At 43.0% G+C, this 21,083-nt stretch overlaps 1 protein-coding gene across 3 annotated transcripts in view; it reads right to left on the bottom strand.

Moving 5' to 3' along the window:
- dock4b (dedicator of cytokinesis 4b) overlaps positions 1–21,083 on the bottom strand; it is a 118,174-nt gene that overhangs the window by 35,210 nt on the left and 61,881 nt on the right. For all 3 annotated transcript variants that reach the window (XM_078282213.1, XM_078282214.1, XM_078282215.1), the window contains exons 14-26: positions 19,989–20,113; positions 18,531–18,693; positions 16,428–16,534; positions 14,092–14,245; positions 12,615–12,712; positions 12,133–12,216; positions 10,801–10,901; positions 9,436–9,517; positions 8,086–8,256; positions 5,086–5,278; positions 4,177–4,313; positions 1,969–2,103; positions 1,225–1,323 (exon numbers count right to left, since the gene is read on the bottom strand). In XM_078282213.1, coding sequence (XP_078138339.1) covers positions 1,225–1,323; positions 1,969–2,103; positions 4,177–4,313; positions 5,086–5,278; positions 8,086–8,256; positions 9,436–9,517; positions 10,801–10,901; positions 12,133–12,216; positions 12,615–12,712; positions 14,092–14,245; positions 16,428–16,534; positions 18,531–18,693; positions 19,989–20,113 — 1,649 coding nt within the window. The remainder of the gene's footprint in view (positions 1–1,224; positions 1,324–1,968; positions 2,104–4,176; positions 4,314–5,085; positions 5,279–8,085; positions 8,257–9,435; positions 9,518–10,800; positions 10,902–12,132; positions 12,217–12,614; positions 12,713–14,091; positions 14,246–16,427; positions 16,535–18,530; positions 18,694–19,988; positions 20,114–21,083) is intronic.

The raw sequence follows: 21,083 nt of genomic DNA, 5'->3' as shown, positions 1-21,083 counted from the left end.
GATATTCTCAGCGGGGTGAACCTGTGACCTCATTACTTTCTCTCTCTTTCCTCCTCTTCCTCACACACCCTGCCACCGTTGACCTTGCGTTGCCGCTCCCTTATTGTACACGCTCGCAAATGCGCACAGGTAAGCATACAAAGACAGGCATACGTATTACCACGCTGGAGGTCGTTAAGAGTGGGAGGGAGACAGAGAGCCAGAGAGAGACAATGAGATACTGTGTGTAAACACACTTCTGAGGTTGAGTTTCTGGAAGTAATTGGTTGAGAGAAACAGAGAGAGAGAGAGAGGGAGAGAGAGACAGAGAGACAGACAAAAATACTGTACAGACAAATAGAGAAAAAGAGACGGTAAACACAGTCACACACACACACAAACACACACAAATAAACATATGGCTTTGCAGTTGCGTCAGAAATCTCCCAGCAGCCAGAGGTCCAGTGGAGAATTTTCTGAGCGCAAATAACAGCTGAATAACAACCTAACTAGAAAAAGAGAGATACCTGAAAAAGATTGCTGTGGTGTGGCTGTATGTCCATTCAGCATACGTTATAGGTAAAACATGTGTGTGTGTGTGTGTGTGTGTGTGTGTGTGTCTGATAAGGTAGATTTAGGTTAATTTGTAAACTGTCTTTAGCCCTTGCTCCATTGGTCCTATAGTCTCTACAAAGCACTATGAGTTGTAGCTTTAAAAGAGTCACCTCACTTAATCTAAACAGACAGTTGGTTTTTAGCTTTGTTAGCTAGCTAACAAGCCAGCAGGCTAATTTAGCAAAGCAATGTTAACATGCAGCTACTAGGCAATGCTAACGCTAGCTTCTACTTTAACTACTCTGCAACAATCAGACAGTGATGGTTAACTGACCAGATTTGCTAGCAAACAAGCTACTGTATCAAAACACAAAATGGATTAGATTTATAAGTGGCTAAATGATCAGTTCCCAGTCAAAACGAGAAGAAATTAACCATGAATTATATTGAGATGAAATTCTATCTGCTGTTCACAGCCACCTGAAAAGCCCTCCCTACTTCCATCCTCCCATTTCATACTCCCCATACTGTCTATAAAACTCTCTCTTTCTGTCTCCCTATCTCTCCCTCGCTCCTCTTTCGCTCCTTCCCTCTCTCAACCAGTTAAGCACATACACACACACACAGGTTGAGACAGAGAGAAGTATTGCCATAGAAAGACAGACAGATAGATGGATGTGTTGGTCGTACCCTCAGGTCGTCTTTGTTGCTGAAGGCCTGCAGCAGCTGCTGGTAGTGTCTGTCACTCATCTGTCGCAGCAAGGCCAGCAGGCACGCCACAAACTCTCCCTGGAGAGGAAGAGTGTGTGTTTAGCATCACCATCAGCATCATCATTATTAGTGTTATCATCAAGGATGTCCTATACACTCTTAAAAAGGATGTGTGTTTCTGTAAACTAGGCACACTGCTAGCCTCCTGATGGTTGCTTGACTCTTGAATCTTTGAAACAAGTTGATTTGCATTGGAAACGTAAAATAAAATAATCTCACAACACATGGAATATATTTTTTCACTTGTTTTTATACAAAATACTAAGATTTTAAAGGGGCATTAAGTAATCTATGGCCTTTCTCGACCTCTATTTATCCTCCCAGCCCCCAACCTTTCTGTCCCCTTGAGTTTAATCATTACAGAATGATGATGATGATGATGAAGATGATGACGGAAATCTCATCACCATTATCATTTTGTTATTATTCTGAAGGTTCATTATCACCATCACTGTTAGTAATATTATTGTAATTATAGTCACCACAGCAGCAGGTCAATTTCAAATCCATAATTACTATTGTGCATTTCATCAAGTCCCAAAACAATTTAGAAATACTCACACAGACACACACACACACACACAGACATACGTGCAAATACACCCCTCCTCCCTCATACACACACACACACACTGACTCACACATATACACACACACACATACAGTGACATCCTGGAACTGTAGTCTCAAGGCAGGTCCAGCTGGCTGTGGGCGGTTGGTGATCTCCAGGATGGTCCTCAGTAAAACTCCCAGCAGGCTCTCCACAATCAGCTCCACCTCCTCAGACACCACCGGCTCCTACAGAGAAAACACACACTCAGATATACTGTATTTCTTACAGGTGATGGTAACACTCTACTCTAAGATGGCCCAGTGTATTTGCCTATATGGAGGATAAGGAAGGTTGTTTTTTCAATCATCTCAGAATAAGGAATGTTGATCTTGCACTGATGAGCGAATACCTCTGGCCATTTCTTTCGTGATAATCTGAAAGGCAAAGTTCATCCTTGAAATTCCCACCACCACCCCATTTCCCTCCCCAAGTTACATAAACACGACTCCCCCATTCTTATCTCTAGTCATTTTTATTCGATTCACATGCTTCAGCACAACCTTGAACGGCGATCGACGGCGTGCATCAGAGCCAAAGAGTTTACCTTACCTTATAATCTTCTCACTCTTAATGAGAGCCTTGAACTAGCGAAAACAGGGACTAACAAGAAGTTCCATGGCCATGAGCAAAAACTTTAAAATAATATATTCATCCCACACCCCAATAGAACAGAATGGAATAAAGGAATTAAGAAAGAAAGAAAGAAAGAAAGAAAGAAAGAAAGAAAGAAAGAAAGAAAGAGGTGAATAGAACAGAAGAAAAGAAGGTAGGATACCAAGGGGAAGAGACCGTTAAAGATTAAAAGCTACAGAAAGAGTGGAGAATGAGCTGGAGTATATACTGTATGTGTGTGTCTGTGTTTGTCACTGTGTGTGTGTGTGTGTGTGTGTGTGTGTCACTGTGTGTGTGTGTGTGTGTGTGTGTGCAGGTCCCTATGTTTGTGTGTATGTGTTTGTGTCTCCCTCTAGTCTCTACCCCTGACAAGACAGACAGGTCTTGGACAGAGCGATAATGAGAGGGAGCTTCAGACTGGCACATTGGCTGCCACTGCTGTCACTTCCCTTTAGATGTGGTGCCAGTCTGTGTGTGTGTGTGTGTGTGTGTGTGTGTGTGTGTGTGTGTGTGTGTGTGTCCTACTGGGCGTCTTTACCACTAGCTGCCCCTCTGGCAGTGAACAATGCAAGCCAGGCAACCAGAACTGGTGCACACACAAATCAGACAAACACACACACACACACACACACACACACACACACACACACACACAAACACACACGCACAGCTCGAAGTGACTGCCACTTCGACAATGCCCATTGCTAAATTGATGGGTCTCATTACTGGACTGCACGGCTGCCAATGTCCCTGTTACCAAGACTAATTGACCATATACACACAACAAAACAATCTGCTATTGCAATCTACTGGCCAGAGGATAGCCCAAAAACTAATTCCTCTTCCTTTGACCTCCTTCAAAAGTTATTTTCCAATTATTATGGTAATAATTTCCATTTATTACACTCTAAAATAGGCAAGGGAACTTATTGCAACTGCCTCTCAGAATACTGGGCATATTTTGTTTTTGTAAATTTACTTCATTCATAATGAGATGTAAAGATGTGAGGAACTACAAGCTCCTGCTGCATTGTGTGATGTGAACTCAGTGTTATCTCACCAGATCCATAAATTAAATGTTGGCATTTTTCAGTGGAAGCACTTTTAACGCCACATTCCTCCTTAATTGCGGTTGTTAAATGGCTAGTTATTCTATGATAGATGATATTTACTCCTCTACTGAAATGCACTGTTTTCTGCTTTTTAGAAATTTGGGTACAGTATCACCATGGCATGGGTATACACTTTTTCCTTTACTTGGAGATTGTCAGCCAAACCATGTATTTTTGGGTTGTTGGTGGACTAAAACAAAACATATAGCCAACATTAGCCATGTTAGTTTTCCCTGGGTGGACTGTTACATGTTTGCAGCCAACACTTCTCAGTTCTAGTCCTGATGAAGCAACATGGTGTCTATACATACAGTACAACCTGGCCAAACCCTTGTTATTGCTTGCGGCAGTACTGCTCTCTCATGCACAGAAATGCTTTGGAAAATCCAGATTTTGTTCGCTTTTTCAGTTGCCAGAAAGTGTAAAGATGGGTCTGGCAACAGTTAACTGGAAACAAATTGAGTTACTTATTTGGTTTACTATAAAACCCATAGATGCAGGATGGGGGGGGCTTGTATGATGGCTACTACTCACCGCAGTGCCATTTTCCTCCTTCTTGATGAGGGACAGCATGCTGGTGAGGATGCGGGCGCACATCACCAGGTCTCTCTGCTCCTGCATGTGGGCCTGGAGAAGGCGGAGCACCACTGGGAGGAGGATGCATCGTGACTCTGCAACATACACACACACACACACACACACACAGCAGTCAGTAGTGAGACATTGAAGAACCAATGACGCATAAGAAGAGAATGCCAAGAGAACAACAACAGGAGAAACACCGCCTACAAAATAAACCCACACACCGGTACAAATGATGCAAACCCTTATGGACCTACTGTGGTCCTACAGTATCTTTTCATGTGTTTAGGTGCCTGAGTGCACAGTGTTTTTAATTTGCATCAGGGAGGTTTTTGTGCTATATATGGCATTTGGGAGTATGCCACAAATAAAACATCGACACTGTAATTTGCTTCAGTGTGTAATCTTCATTAAGAACAATTTAATGACACAGAAGCAAGCGCACTGTAGGGTAACAATTAGCCAAGGTGTATTATCAAATAGCTGCACAGTGGGAGTGCACGCCAAAAGAGTGTAATACAGACTAATAACCTGTGTGTATGCTGCATGACAAACATGTATCATTGATCATTCTCTGTGTTTTGTTGCAGTGTTTGAATCTGGCTGTTCAAATCTGTTTGCGCTTGTTTGCCTCTGTGTTGTTTATATTTCCTCAGTGTGTTTATGCTCTACATCCATGGCATTATTTTTGTTTGTTTTGCTATTTGCTCAGCGAATGTGCACCCATGTATATGTCTATGTGTGTGCCTATTTTTTCTGTGCGCGCTGGGATGTATTCAATCGTGTTTACATGCTATAATTATGTATGCACATCAAACTGTATTATACACTGTGCATCCGTCTGTGTGCACACGTCTGTACCTGGGTTAATGTAAAGCTGGCTCTCCACCGTCTTGGCGATGCACTGCAGCTTGACGGCCTCCAGGGGGCACTCGGCGTGAACGGTGGCCGGCAGGCTGCCCAGCGTCTCCCGCACGAAGCCGGCCACCTCCCGCACCGTGAAGATCTTCAGCAGCTCGCCGTAAACCGCCGGGAATGTCCGCAGGAACACCGCCTAGGCAGATTAGGACAATATTCAATCATATGAAGTGAAAGGTTTGCAGGGCGCACTGACAAGTTATCCAAAACTGCACACAGGCATAAAGTTAAACACAGAAGAAGACTTGTTTGCCTGAAGCTCATTCATTTTCCTAACTGACCGGTAAATTGAATGGGCATTATGAATCTGTCAAACATAATTTCTCCTCAAAGACTGGAATTTAGCTGTTGCTACTCACTGCTAAAAGCATTCAAGCTGCAAATTAGACCGCGCAGACAATTTGAGAATATGAACATGCTTGTGAGTTTCATATTTTGAATGAGCTTTGGTCAAGAATTTCAATATATTTCAGTGTTAAAAATATGTCATAAATATTGCCAGGGTGGTGTGGAGGTCCTGTATAACTCAATGGGCAGAGTAAGGCAATAACGCTGCCATGGTTAGGCGATCAGTTCCTATCAGAGCCGTTAATATTAAAAATGTATGCACTTGTGGCACTCTAAGGGAAGATTCTGCTGTAGTATATAAGTAATATACCACACATGTCAAGGCTTGATAAAAAAAAATCTCACAGAACCTTCTCTATTCTCCAGTCATTCATCATGTATTCCTCTATGTTTGTGCAAAGCTGTATTGTTGGGAAAATAAAACTAAATATTTACTAGTGAGCCATGAAATCCCCGGCCTGGACTGGATTTGGTTGGACCCATGGAGGTCAGGGATTATGTGGATTAAACTAAAGGACCGTCCAGTGGGAATGCTGTCCGTCTCTGCTTCTAACTCTTCATTTTGTGCTCTTTTTTCCCGTCAAGCACTGTCAAAATCTCACTGCATGATTGAAAAATGAAGATTTCTGTCAATCTAAAGAGTGGTTCTCGAGTACTTAAATCTTAATGTGATTATGCGTTACGATTTAAAAAGAAGGTTTGTTTTATATTTTGCGCATATCTGTAAAATGTTTTAACCTTCGTTTATCCAGCAATGGTTGGCAGAGCATATATGCTCTTTTTTGGCAACACCCTGCTTCACTCACACATTTTCACTTTTGGCAACTGAACAGTTGCACTGGAGCAGCAGAGGGTTCAGTGCCTTGCTGAAGGGCTCCTCCATGGTAATTGCTCAGGGAGATGGAGCGCTTCTTATTCACGTTCCCCAACCAGATCTTCCCAGCTGTGCAGGGATTTGAACTGGAGACCTTCCCTTCATGCTTACCTAACCAAGACACAGGGAATCTAACCTGCATTCTGGCAACATACTGTCTAGTACAGCTGACACACCGTCGCTCTGTGTGTTCACTCAATACAACATCAGATATTCAATCATACGCTGACGCCAACCTAATTCACAGGTGTCAAAGGTGATAGGACAGGAGTTACGCCTGTGTGTGTGTGTGTGTGCCTTTGAGTGTTTATGCTTATGCTTCTATGTGTGTCTGTGTGTGTGTGTGTTGGCCTGTGTGTGTGCCCACATGCCACAGATTAACTAGGATTAGCATTAGCCTGACCTGCATCCTCCCCCAGCCATTGTTGTGTTGAGAATACAGATTAGTCTAGATCAGAAGTCAGTGGAGGGACGAAGCGGGGCTTTTCAGATGGCATGGAGAGCAGAGGAGAGGACACGGCTCGAATGGTTAATGTTACACTCACAACCTAATTCTCATGGCCTCAAAGTGATGAAAAGCCTTAGAAAGTGATTAAAAGTGCAAAACCTGAACTTGTAAAAAGCTCAATAGACAGAAATGCTGGTTTTGAAAGCTCTTTCTGTCATTCTCCTCAGTGTTAAATTGTTCAAATTGTTCAAATGAACTCTGGCGCAGAGTTCACTGTGAGAGACGGACATGATGGATTAATAACTCTTTTTAAAGGTTGAGAATGTCTTTTAATGTCTAAAACCCTTTTCCCCTAATGCTAGAACAAAACATATGTGCAGCCTCCACATAGGAGAGGTGGATAGCAAGGCAGTGTGGGAAAGGGAGTTATTAGTGTACTTGGGGACGGACACACACACACACACACACACACACACACACACACACACACACACACGCATGCCATCACATGCGTGCATATACACAGGTCATGACTGTCTTTACTGTTGAAAGCCCTCCTGGGTTGAGTGGATTAAAAGGGTGTATTTATATATCTAATGGGCTGAGAATGAGCAGGAGGAAAAGTCGGAGGAGGAGGAGGAGGAGGAGAAGAGAACATGAAAGAGGCAGAAGAAAGAGAGGAGGAGGAGGAGGAGGTAGAAGAGAAGAGGGAGGCAAAGGAGGAGGAGGAAGAAGAACAAGCGGGCACAGGGTGAGAAGAAGGGAAGAAGAGAGAGGGAGTGAGATCATAAGAGGCAAAACAGCAACACACACACACACACACACACACACACACACACACAGGCATAGAAAAAGGCACAAACACAAATGCACACACAGGTACAGGCGCAAATACACATACCTCCCCCACAAGCACGCACACACACACACACACACACACACACACACACACACACACAGCTGTTTCTGCTGTGTAATTAGGATTATCGTGGGTGTCTTTAGCTGGTTTGTTTTGGTCTTGTTGGAAATCAGTGCAGGCGGCCGCCTCGCTGTGCAGACCTCCCGCCGGAAAAGGAAAAGCTTGCCACAGAAATTCCACTCCAACTCCAGACCCTCTAGCAGCATGAAATTCAATTACAGCCAATTTCTCACCAATCACAACTGAATTAACAGGGGTCCTCTAGAAAGAAAACATAATACGGTGTGCATGTGCAGACAGGCAAAGACAAGAACACACATTTACAGACAGGGAACGCCACACACACACACACACCTGTGTCTGCGTGACGGGGCTGGTGCCTTTGTTTTCCTGGGAGAGGAAGAAGCGTATGGACATGAAGAGCTCGTGGATGCAGACGCGGAACTCCTCCTCGTTCTGGCCGCCCGTGGCCAATGAGAAGAGCCGGCGAGATTGGATGATGTACTTGAAGATGTACTCGCTGGCCTGGGGGACGGAAAGCACAAACATCGTTTATCATTTGTAGCGAGCCAGAACTACAGTGAAATTGAGCAAAGAGCGATGTAATATCTCATTTCACCCACAACATATTTCACTCCGAGCTTGAAGTTTATGACTCCATTACTCTGAAAGCAAAGTGGCAGATGGGGTCCAGTTTGCTCAACAAAGGAAGTGAGATAACCAAATGATAACCAACCAACCTGACCAGTAATTGCTTGCTTTAAAAAACAGCTGCTCCAGTCAGAGCCAACCTCCTCATTACTGACTCTGAGTCGAGCATCCCAGGCTTTTTGGTGAAAGACTCTCATTAGGATTTGGGGCCCAAACACTATGTGAGCTTGATGATGAGTCTACAGATTAAAAGCCTTTTATGAACTGTTTCCAGAGTGTCTTTTTCATCGCCCCTGACATTATTCAGCTGTCTACGGATAATCCAGTCCAAGTTATTGATATGGAATGAAAGCTTTCTACAGGAGCCCGGTGTTGAGAGAACGAAAAAAATAATAATTCCATAGATCACTTACACAAGGAAACTCTACATTTGTGGTGTATCACTAATTTATCATTTACTGCATGACAGGGTAACATTTACTCTTCGGCACAGAATTATTCTGTGAATGATAAATGGGAAACCGCACCACGGTGGCTGCGATGTGCTTCTCTGACAGCATATCTGCATGAGTCATTAGAATAATGTGATGTGGATTCCCAACACCAGAGGCACAGCATTTCTACTTATTAAAATTGCATGCGGTGTAATAGATAGAGGAGGGGAATAATGAATGGTAGCGAAGATACATTCACTGCTGATGGGGAGATAAATTACTAGAAGTGGCAGTGAGTGGGTACAAGTTTGTTTGTTTATGTGTGTGGGTGCATCTGCGTGAATGGTGGAATTGTGTAAGTGTGTAGGTACATGCGTGTGTATGTGTGTGTGTGTGTGTGTGTGTGTCTGCATACGTGACTGAATGTAAGTGCATCTGCATCTACTCCAATGCTGAGAACATCCCTCTGGCAGCCTATCTTTCTTCCTATGTGCTTGTGTGTGAGCGTGTTTCCCCCTACTGTGTGTGCATGCCCGTGTGTGTGTGTGTATGTGTGTGTGTGTGTGTGTGTGTGTGTGTGTGTGTGTGCGCGCGTGCGTGTTAATGCAAACTCCCTCACCTTGAGCACCTGCTGGATGTGATCCTGGTGCTCTGCGTCAACGATGCGGTCCACGTACCACTTCAGCACTTTGATCAAGTCCCTAGGGAGGAGACATACACACACACAGACACACACACACACACACACACACACACACACACACACACACACAGAAACACACACACATGCATACATACACAGAGGCACCATTCAGCTCGAGCCACTTCGAACATGTCAGCAAGAATCAGCTTCATCAAATTTAAATGGATTTAGCAAATAGGCAACGCAGTGTTTTAAAATGAAACATTTCATCACACATTTGCTATCAATCCATTTCAGAAAAAAATTTTCATTGCCCAGTATTTCATAAATACAGCTGGGCTAATCTAAAATGTTACAATTTGTGAGTAATGATCTCAGGATGACTAATAACTTACTGTAAATAATAACCCCTAGTAAATTCAGTTTTCAAGCTAGCAATCATTTTTGCCAGAGTAGAAGTTGCATTTTTTAATTGGTGGAGTTTGGAACGAACAACAGAAACATCCTCTATTTGCTTGTGCAGTGGTAACGGAAAATAGAAACGCTGGTGGGAGAGGATTTTACCTGGGATTGGATTTTGTGTCACTCATGTTTTCCTACTAATACCTTAATATACTATATATATAATACTGCTTCAAAGGTGACTCACACAGGACCAGTGGCTGACACAAGATCCCATGGTTGACAATCCAAATACATGCTTGCAAAAGGCGATAAAAATAAAGTCTTATTTGGGTAGAATTATTTTCCGTAATTAATGATCTGATCAGGTGCAACACTTCTGTTTTTGAAGTGGAAAACAATACCACAGGTAGAAGAGAGGTGGAAGCAGATGACTCTGGCAACAATTGTGTGTGTGTGTGTGTGTGTGTGTGTGTATGTGTGCAAAGAATGTGACAGCATGGTATCTTAGCAGGTACAGAGAGTGAGAACAAGACAGCCGGTGAGAACAGCAGGTTGTGAATGTGTGTGTGTGTGTGTGAGTGTGTGAGACAAAAGACAGGAGGAGAGGAGAGGAGAAGAGAGGAGAGGAGAGGAGAGGAGACAAAAAAAAGAGACTCAAACATTTCATAATTCTGCAGCCAGGGGGCGCCATAAGCATTGTTTTCACACTTCAGTCAACTCACTGTCAGAAAAGAGCTGGGTAGAGCTCCCTCTCAACACTGATTTAGGGTCAGCTTTGCAGTTTTACAGTTACGGGACGGCCTCTCTTACTGCTAGGCCATGTGACACGTCATTAGAATACAATATGTGGGTAAGGCTGCAATTTTGTGTGCTCAAGACGCTGTTTTAGCCTTGAAAAACCTTATGTGCAATAGTGAAGGCTGAGACATGCCGCACCTGTAGGACAAAGCTCCAGCAAAGTGGCTCTCGATGTAGGTGTCCATGACCGGTTTGAAGTGCTGGAATTTGCTGTCCTGGAGGAGGTTGATGATGTGGACCTGGAGAGAAAATAACAGGAAAAACACAGTATAATAAGAGCAAAAAGATACGTTTCTACAATACAATCCAATGCAGTTGTGTCTTAGCTTGTCATTTTGATTTTTTGTTGTTGTTTTGTTGGGTTTGTTTTAATTTGTAAGTGAGATATTTTCATAAACCCTTTGTATCTCTCCTGAACAATTTATTTATTGCATCCCTTCTGCCTATGATTTTACCATCATTTTTATTTATCACTCTACTTTATGTTTCATCACTGCACAAATAATGTCCATTTTTGGGGTCAAAAGTTATTTGATGTTCATTCATCAATATTCAAACAAGCATGCGAGCATCATCCTCTAAAACGTTGCTGTTTGGTAAGTAAAGGGCTAAAGATACCAAATAACATGAATAATAGTGATTAGTTTTCATTTTAAGGCAACAATCATTTTGTCAGAAATGACATCAAATTTTTCAAATGCCTTATATCTAATTTTGAAATGAAACACTTCCCTCAATAGGATAATGTAAATGGTCTTTATTACCCACATGTACCATCCTTTGAGGAAACTGTCGATTATACGAAAATGTTATGGAATTCCATTCCTCAGATAAACCATAAACCATTGAGTGCATCATTGGTATTTTGCAAGAAGCTGAAACTATTTTCTCATGGGTTGGATTTACTCCTCCATGTTTGGCCTGTGTGTGCAGGCTGTTGTGAAATACATTTTGGATTTGGATTTGTCCAACCGAACGAGATAAGTCCACTTGTCAGAGTTGTTGGATTCATCTCAACACCACAAAAAAGTAAACCTGATGATTGCACTGCTTCACTAGTTATTTTTGTGTGTGTGTGTGTGTGTGTGTGTGTGTGTGTGTGTGTGAGATCGATAGCTGGCCTCTCTCTATCGGTGCAGCGCAGCATGACCGGGGCGAGATTGGTTCACCAAGCTCTGGAGCGTTACATCAGTAGATCTCGCTCAAACAGGAGGTTAGCGTTTGTGTGTGTGTCTGAGTTTGTGTGTGTGTGTGTTTGTGTGCTTTTGTCCTTCACTCTCTTCTGCTGCATAATGTGCACAATTACTATGAGATGGTGCTTCAAATATGATCAAGATGCATGCGTGCCCTCGCACCCAAACACAAACACACACACACACACACACACACAACACTGCTGCTGATTAGCTGTCAGGAAACAGAAAATAGAAATAGATCCATAGACATTAGCGGACCATTAGGACCACTTACCAGCGAATCAAACACCTTCAGCCCATATCTCTGGGAGCTTTCATCCAGAATACCAAAGAGGGTGTCCAGGGTGTCCTGCAGAAACTGGGGGAGGGGGTGGAAGTGGAGGCAGAGAAAAGAAGGATAAAAGGAAGGTGGAAATTTTAAACTTGGATTTTTAAGCCTCGAGACGGTCGAGGCATTGAAGATTTTGCAAAAGGGGATACAACTTAATATTAGGAAGGTGGTCTTTATAGATAACTTTATTTGTGACAGCAAGAAGCATAATCTGGCATAGAGCTACAGCGTTTGATTCATGGAAGAGAACAAGTTTGACTTTTCAGTGCTATACTGGAACATCCTCATCCACTCAAACCGGACTTACAAACAATTTGCCTGAAATCAAATCAGAACAATCAATATTCTGAATGACAGGATAGACAGCGAATCAGGGCTGAGAATCCGAGCCCGGTGGGAGGGCCGTGTGTGTATACCGGACCCACCTTGACGATCTCAGAGCCGTCGATCTCCTTCAGCTTGGACAGGCTGTCGTTGATCCTCTCTGGGTGGGCGCGCCACTTCAACAGGTCCAGCATATCACCTGGAGAGAGAGAGAGAGAGAGATGGAAGAAACACAGAGAAATAGAGAGATAGAGTCATAGAGGGAGATGCAGAGAGAGAGAGAAAGTGACAGGCAGAAGAGATAAAGGGACATGTCGTGTTTGTTTGTAAAGAAAATCAGTATTATGAGAGCAATATGCAGATCAAATCACAAAGCATCACCACACCCTTCATTTACAGCCCAAAACTCCACTGAATACAAACAAATGATGACATTTTCAAGTGCAGCGGGATAAAGGAGATAAAAAGTCATTTTCCTGAGCCAGAGTCCCCAGACAAGCGCATGAATAAATCATAAGCCTCAAGAAGAAAGTCTTTTAGCTGTCTCTTAGGATTCTGTTCAACCTGAAGCGTGTCTTTTTGCAATCACTTTGTGTGTGTGTGTGTGTGTGTGTGTGTGTGTGTGTGCACGACTGCATTCGTTTGAACCAATCTCTTAAATATCTTTTTTTCTTCAAGAATGCACTACAATACTTCTATAATCAATCCACTCACAGCATCTTATTCTATTCAGCTTTTTTCAGTCAGGATGGGGAAATTAACAGCCAAATGCAAGTGAATTTTGCCTGTGGCAGGTAAGTTTGTATACTCTACCATCCATAAGTAGAAGCCATCGCTCAGAGGCTCTGTTTTATTCTAAAAACACTGTTTCCTGGTAAAACAGTGATAGTGTCTGGTGGATTTTGGGACGCGCCAGTGATTGTTGCCAGTGGATAAAAAAAAAACCTTTCCTGTCCTGCTTGTTGCATTTCAGTTTCTCTTTATTGGGGGTTCAGTCGAGTTTCTTCTTTGTTAACTCTAGCCTTTGGGGGACTAGCACAAATTCGAGTGTGGGCTGACATAGAAATCACGGCAGCCAGCTAACCCCGCCGATCGAGGCAGCGCTCGAAATCCAGCTCTGCAAGCAGTGGGATTCATTAGTAGCATTAAACTTTACAGTTCTAAGTGAGCTCTGTAAACTGGAAGATACTCCCACCTGTGCGCAAATTCACACTTTTATTCATAAATATTCTGCCTTGGGAGGGAAATGTCACTTTCTCACTGGCCCATGTCTTGTCATTTTTCTTTAAATATATATACAATGTAATGGATGCTTTTTTACAAAGCACCTTACAAAGTTTAAATATATAAAGAGTGCAGATATATTTAGCATGGGTGGCCCTTTTGGAGCCTGCTGATCACTAACCTTGGCAGTGTTAGTGTCATGCTCTACTCATTCAGCTATACAGTACCACAGAACCAGTGCGGTATTGTCCTAACTAGCCATAATTTCAAATGGGACGAATACAGCAGCCAAATACACAACACAATATAGAGGGCTAGTGGCCAAAATGTTTACATTCCATGTTTCTAGTTTACCGTTCTGTGTGAGCTTGGTGGAGCAGAGGAAGCTGGTGATCCAGAAGGACTCCTTGGTGCCTTTCAGAGTCTGGTTGTTGGACGGCAGGTTGGCCTTGGAGAACGGCAGCTTCAGGTAGCGGGAGCAGTCGGCCAAGTTGGCATTCTCCTCACACTGGAAACAGAGGGAGAAAGCACACACACACACACACACTTGGTGAGTTGGCACGTTAGGGTTATGGAAAAGGAATAAAAGAATGTGATATCATTAAAATGCTAAAGTAATGCTGTATTCACTGTTTCACTGCCAACATGTCGAAAAAATTCATTGCATCATCCAATGCGGCTGAATAAAAATGGCAGAAAAGAGCAGAAAATGTGGTATTTACAATAAGCTGAAAAGAGCTTATGATGGCCTGTGGTAGGATTAAGTAATATGTCAATCATATAAAGCAAAGTATGGGCATGTGAACTCTTGTTTGTCTGCTATATGCCGTGCACAGTGGGTATTGAAAAGAAATATATTGAAAAGTATATATATATTTCATCTTTTTTGAGTTGTTGTGATATGAATTGAGATATGAATTGTGATACATGTGGGTGCTTTGTATCATTGATACTATATCAATAATGATATGATATCTATCATGATTGAGACATGCATTGATACTGCACAGCACAAGAATACCTTGTTTAGGAAGCTGCCTGAAACACCTTTCTCTCTAAGAAAAAATGCAGCCTCTTGGGATTATAGAATTGCAGAAGTAAATAATGAGATTTTGTTATTTTCTAGATTTATTGTGCAGCCCTAATGCACAGCTGAGGCCGCTTGAGCTCCAAAGCTACCACACAGCTTGGACTGATTCCTCTGTGTCTATTTTGGGTCTGAGGAGAAACTAGGCCATGCCAGTTTCATTGAGCTTTTCTGCAACTTCCATCTGGCATTAGGAAGGGCCTTTTCCCCTCATCAGTGGGAGCGCACAAGAGCATGAGAGGCATCCAAAGCTGTCCTCTAAAACTGGCAGGCTCAGGTTAGGGGTTGGTAGGACCAAATCTGGCAACATGACGGCAACAGAGGGCAATGGAAAATAAGAGTTCTTTATAAAATGTTGAAACAAACTAGCTAACAGCAAAATCAATAATCAGTCTTTTGCTCAATGGCCTGCCACACTGCCAACTAAACATATGTGTGCACTCTATGCCTCTCTGTCCACCGCAAAGCCTAATGTTTCTCCACACACCCTTAGCCTGCAGCTGAAGAAAAGCATGTAGTCTGCAATTACTCTGAATTACACCCAAGAAGGCCTTGCAGTAGATTTTAATTGGGCATGCTAGCCACTTCATTTGGTTTAGTCACTTGATGTGTCAAAACCAGGGCTTTATGTGTGGAATTATGAGCGCCACGAGTCTCTTTAGGTGGGCAAAATGCAGAAAATGGACAAAAAAAATGACGTTGGATACAAAAATAGGAAGACCAGAGAAGGGCCCTGTAACAACAGCCATCAACTTAGTCTCAAATGAAACAGGACAATTTGCACATGTGAAATATGGTCTAAAGAGTAAATGTAACATTTGGATACTATCAATCAGAGAAAAATAAACTTCACAAAATCTATTACCATCAAAGTAGAAAATTTACTAATGATCTGTGTGTGGTGGTGGCAGTGAGGGGCATCTATGCCCAGTTGAGTACCAACTGTCTCTCTCTGTCAACTCTCTCTCTCTCTCTCTCTCTCTCTCTCTCTCTCCCTTTCTCTCTCTCTCTCCCTCTCTCTCCCTCCCTCTCTATCACACACGCACACACACATTCACTTCACAGCTTGACAGTATTACGTAAGTGGAAATTACTCATCGGCCTGTCAGCCTGTTATGGAGTCATGTGAGCTGTTTGTCAGCCCATGGCACTAAACAGTGATAACAGAATGGCTGGATTTTGCCATTCAGTCAAAGTGACTCACACTGTGATCTACAGGGCCTAATCCCATCCACAGCAACCTGGGTGACGCAAACACTCAGCGTGTTCATGTGACAGAGCCTAGAAGCGGCAATTTACCAATATGCAGGATGACAATGGAACTTTATTCATTCTCTAACCTAAGGTCAAAAGATATGTCATCAAATGTGTCATGTAAGAGGGACACAAGAGTGGACAAGAAAACACATTGATTAAGGCTGAATAGCTTGAAATATCTTGGAAGACAGATCACTCTCCTGCCCAAAATTAAATTATAGATAGAATGACTTGTTAAGATGAATATTTTTTGCGGTGCATTGTCTATGCATGCAAAGGACACAGTCAATTCAGTTCAGTTCCATCCAGTTAAAATCCCGTGGCGGTGTGGGAACGCAGGCCTTACCTTGTGGATGATGAGCTCGTGGGTGCCATCTGGCAGAGTCCTGCCATCCTCCTGCATCAGAGGAACAAAGGAGTAGCCAAACAGTTTCTTCTCTCCCTTGTCTTTAGCTGTCAAACAACAACACATGGGCATTAGATTGCATCCAAAATACACCAGCGCAGGTTGCAAGTGTCTGACAGAAAAACAAACAAACAAGCAAACAAGGGTATGGAATCAGTTTTGCTTTTTATATTATGCAGTATAAATAAATACACTAAATATAATATAGGGTGGAAGAGACATTCTGCCCAACGTTCCTGTTTTACGGTAAAATGCCTGATAAATGTGAGTCGCTGTTTCTTTAAGAGTCTTTAAGAAAGCTGTAGGCATAATTTACATTATGGCCAAATGGAATATGATTTATTAGCTGCTTTAACAATATTTTTTTAAGTGCACACGGCTCTTAGGAAGTGAGATGTGTAGTGCCAGAGAGGTTTCCACTTCCTTCCATTGCAACACCAGTGATTAATTTAGGCTATGTCTACCAGTCTTCCGCTGATAGAGTTCAGGCTGCATTACTGCCTGTGTGCGTGTGTGTGTGTGCGTCTGTGTGTGTGTGTAACTGAAGGATGACATATTCTCAGTCAGAAAGGATGCCTTAACACGGAAGTATCAGATTTAGCCCTCATGTCTTAGAGTCTAGCTGTTATTTCACTCAGTGCTTTCAGGGGCACAAACTGTATTAAAGCTAGAAATTGGCACTGCAATCTTGCTGTTCTTTGATTAGCTTTTCATACCAAGGAAGTTATTGCTTATGGCACTCAAAACTGTATACTTTTGCTTTTCTTTGTGTATAGTTCAGGTTTTACCAAACTACAAACCCCCACTCCCTTGGGCACTAGGAGATTAGAAAAATGAGATAGTGCTATGAACAGCATGTTTAGCTTAGCTTGCCAGGCCAGGCCAGTTTGCAGCATGTTATATTTTGAAGTCCTTTCCCCTATAGTCTACCAAGTAGACTATATGCTATTATACAAGATAATGGTTAGAGGGCTTGTTAGGAATGCAGGGTTATACACACTGTAAACAAGGGAAGACATTCACATGTTTATGCTGTCCAATAAGAGAAACATGAAAACAGAGCCAGCTCTTCAACACCTGCCTACTACAGCAATAATATTACTAATGATGCTACTAAAGTGCTACTCCTATTACTACTACTGCTACTACAGCAAAACTTCAAATTGCTGTAAAATAAAAAAAGAACAAAACATATCAGCAAACATGGAGCTGTAATAAAGCAAAGTATCGCACTGCTGACACGCCCACGGGTCGTTACCGCTTCCCTTAGCGCAATTTAGGAACCATTTTGGACCCCCAACAAACAAATTAAGAATTACCACTGCAGCATAATGAATGCAAACACGAAAGCAGTTAAATGCAAGTTTATAAAAATGAGCTTTCAGTTTTGTCTTAATTGAAGATACAGAGTTTGCTAATCATATTTCCTCAGGCAGGTTGTCCCGGTGTGTTTGGGAGCCCTGATATGTCTAATATCATCTCCTCAGTTTTGGTGTCACCACAGGCCTAAATTAGACTCTTATTAGACAAGTGAGGCAGCCCTAGGGTAGCAATTCTACCACAGCCAGCAGTAATAAGGGTATTATATCTGCTGCACACAGCCACACAGCCTCCCAGCTTGGCTGCAAACAGCATAATAATACCAGCTTGTTATGAGAGGAGAGGCTCAATCTTCTCCCCAAAGCCCAGAAAGAGGGTGAGAGAGAGAGAGAGAGAGAGGGAGAGAGAGAGAGAGAGAGAGAGAGAGCAAGGTGGTGAATATTTTGGTCATAATTAGTGTTTTTGTCTCATTAGGAGGTAAGAAGTTGGACAAAATAGTCTCATTATGGAAACACTCAAATAAGCGCACACACACACACACACAAACAGGTACAATGTCTGTTTGGGAGTGGCTTAGAGAGAGAAGCGGACTTGTGGCCGGAGGGTTGCCGGTTCAAATTCCTGTGTGAATGTGCAGCAGGGTTGTCACTGGAAAAGAGCAAGGGTGCTCAGTCGACTTCCCCCAGATAAATAAAGGTTAAAAAAGCCCGTCCCCCTCCTTACTGGAGCAGTGTCGGAACTCGAACCGGACGTGCGATCCCCGGAACATGTCCACCGGGATGGGCAGCTTAATCTGCTCCGCCCAGCGCGGGCTGTTGTTGTGGTACAGCACCAGGGAGTGGTACTCATCCCCGCCTGGTTCACCGGAGCCGGCGGCCACATGACTCTGCGAGGAGGACAGATAGAGAGAGGGAAGGTAGAGGTGGGAGCGTGGAAAAGAGAAGATTAGAAGGAAGGGAAAGGGAGGAGCGAGAGGGAGACAGAGAGAGAGGGAAGGTAGAGGTGGGAGAGCGGAAAGAGAAGATTAGAAGGAAGGGAAAGGGAGGAGCGAGAGGGAGACAGAGAGAGAGGGAAGGTAGAGGTGGGAGAGCGGAAAGAGAAGATTAGAAGGAAGGGAGAGGGAGGAGAGAGAGGGAGACAGAGAGAGAGAGAGAGAAGGTAGAGGTGGGAGAACGGAAAAAGAGAAGATTAGAAGGAAGGGAGAGGGAAGGAGCGAAAGAGAAATGGGAGAGCAAGAAAAGAGGAGAGAGAAAAGAAAAGGAGGAGATGAGAAGAGAAGCCAGGGTCAGGGACGAGGTAAGGAGGGAGTTTGGAGGAAGAGAATGAATTAATAAGAGCCAGAAATGAAAAGGCGAGAGATGGAGAAGTGGCAAAATGAGCATCACATGCCGTGTGAATACATGCACAAGCACACACACACACACACACACATATCAATATATTGAAAGCCATCTTGCTCTCACTGCACACACATGTCAATACGGTGAGAATGACATGGCCTTCAATACATGTGTGTGTGTGTGTGTGTGTGTATCCGTGTGTGGGACGGGGTTGCGTGCCAGGCGGTGGCAGCAGTGTGAGATGTGATTCTATTTTCTGTCGGAGCCGAGGCAGGGCAGGAAACCACAGAAGCAGACCGCCACAGCGCTGCACCAGAAACGGACAACACACTGGAGAGACACTTCGCTCTCATCTGGGTCACAGATATTTAAATGAAGAGTTTTGTTCCAAAATAACACATCCAGTATTTAGAAAAAAGGGACACTTGCTCTTACACAATGACTGGAAGCAAAGAATTCAAGATTCTGTTCCCTAAGGACTATCTACTATCCTTTAGACATAACTTAGTCGACAAAATGATAAATATTACTGACAGGATTATCTTAGAGAGCCACTGAATGATGAACTTTGACAGTTATGTTTTTGGCAAAATGGATATATAGCACTCCTCAAATCATATACATCCACACAGATTTAATCAAGACACTACATTGAGAAATGGAAACCAACACTATGTTCCCTCTATGATAAAATAACTGATACCTTGTGTGATACAGTGCATTTTAGCTTAGGAGAAAGAAAATGTGTTTGCCAGGATTTCTGAATGATGAAATGCATTTTGCTGGATTTTGACACAAGGGAAACAGTATGTGTTGCAGAATGATGAAAATGTCTCTTTACCTTGAGGATCTGCCCGTCGATATCCAGCACGTAGACGGTGATCTCCACATTCCTGGCCACGCTCTTCCCGCCTTTCTCAAACTCTCCTTTCTCCAGTGTGATGTAAAGGTCATTCCTCATCTCTCCTGTGGGGAAAGAGCAGTAAAAGAGACCGCAAGACATCAATTATGCATACAGGCAAGCATTTATAATGATCTATCAGCAGTTTATTCTGTATAATGCTATATGTTATGCTGACCTGAAATCTAAACCCTAGTCATGACCTTCAACCATCAGAAGATACAAGATTTCAAATCCATTTTCCCTCAAATGTTGAACGATGTACTGTGTATTCAAATGCTATCTCTAAGTTTAGCAAATGGGGAAAAAGTTTTGCATATCTGTCAGCTAAAAGCATCAGACGTGGCCGTTGTAGTGTCAGCAAAGTTGGCTTGACCCTGTCACCCCACTGACAGACGAGGGGTGATGAGGTCAGCGCAGGACACAGAGGGAAGAAGACATGGAACGAAATAGAGAGAATTAAAACAACACCGCAAAGGAAAAAAGGGCCTGGAGTCACACAAAACATTGCAAGCTGCAGATCCACATTACTTAGAGTAACGCTAAGGAAAGATTCAGGAAAAATACAAATACGAAGTGATGTGCTCTTCTTTTTTTTTTTTTAAGCTTGTTTTCCATTTGCATCCACACTTTCTGTGTCGAAAGGATTAGTGCAGGCTTTGGAAGCACATGCAGCTATGATGAGACTTTCAGTAGAGCGAAGACCACATGAAGGCTGGCAGGTGCATCCTGCAGGCCGAGGCATGATTCACAACAATAACAGGAGGCCATATAAACACACACAGACACATACAAGGACACACACGCACTGTAGTCAAGTGAAAACACCATTGCAGAGCTACATAGTCTTATTACCAGCTGTGCTGTCTATTAGCTCTAAGGGCTGGTCTTCATTTCTACTGACAGATAGACCCACACACATCTGGTCCATAGACACTGTGAGAAAAGAGTTGTGTGTGTGGGCCATAATGCACGTTCGCTGTGAGGGAAAATAATATGGAGACATACAGACATTTATACGGAGCAGAATGCAGA

The sequence above is a fragment of the Centroberyx gerrardi genome, chromosome 24 (genome assembly GCF_048128805.1).
Source record: "Centroberyx gerrardi isolate f3 chromosome 24, fCenGer3.hap1.cur.20231027, whole genome shotgun sequence".
NCBI classification, from domain to species: domain Eukaryota; kingdom Metazoa; phylum Chordata; class Actinopteri; order Beryciformes; family Berycidae; genus Centroberyx; species Centroberyx gerrardi.
Note: the sequence above shows the minus strand (reverse complement) of the source record. Positions and strands in the feature narration are given on the sequence as shown.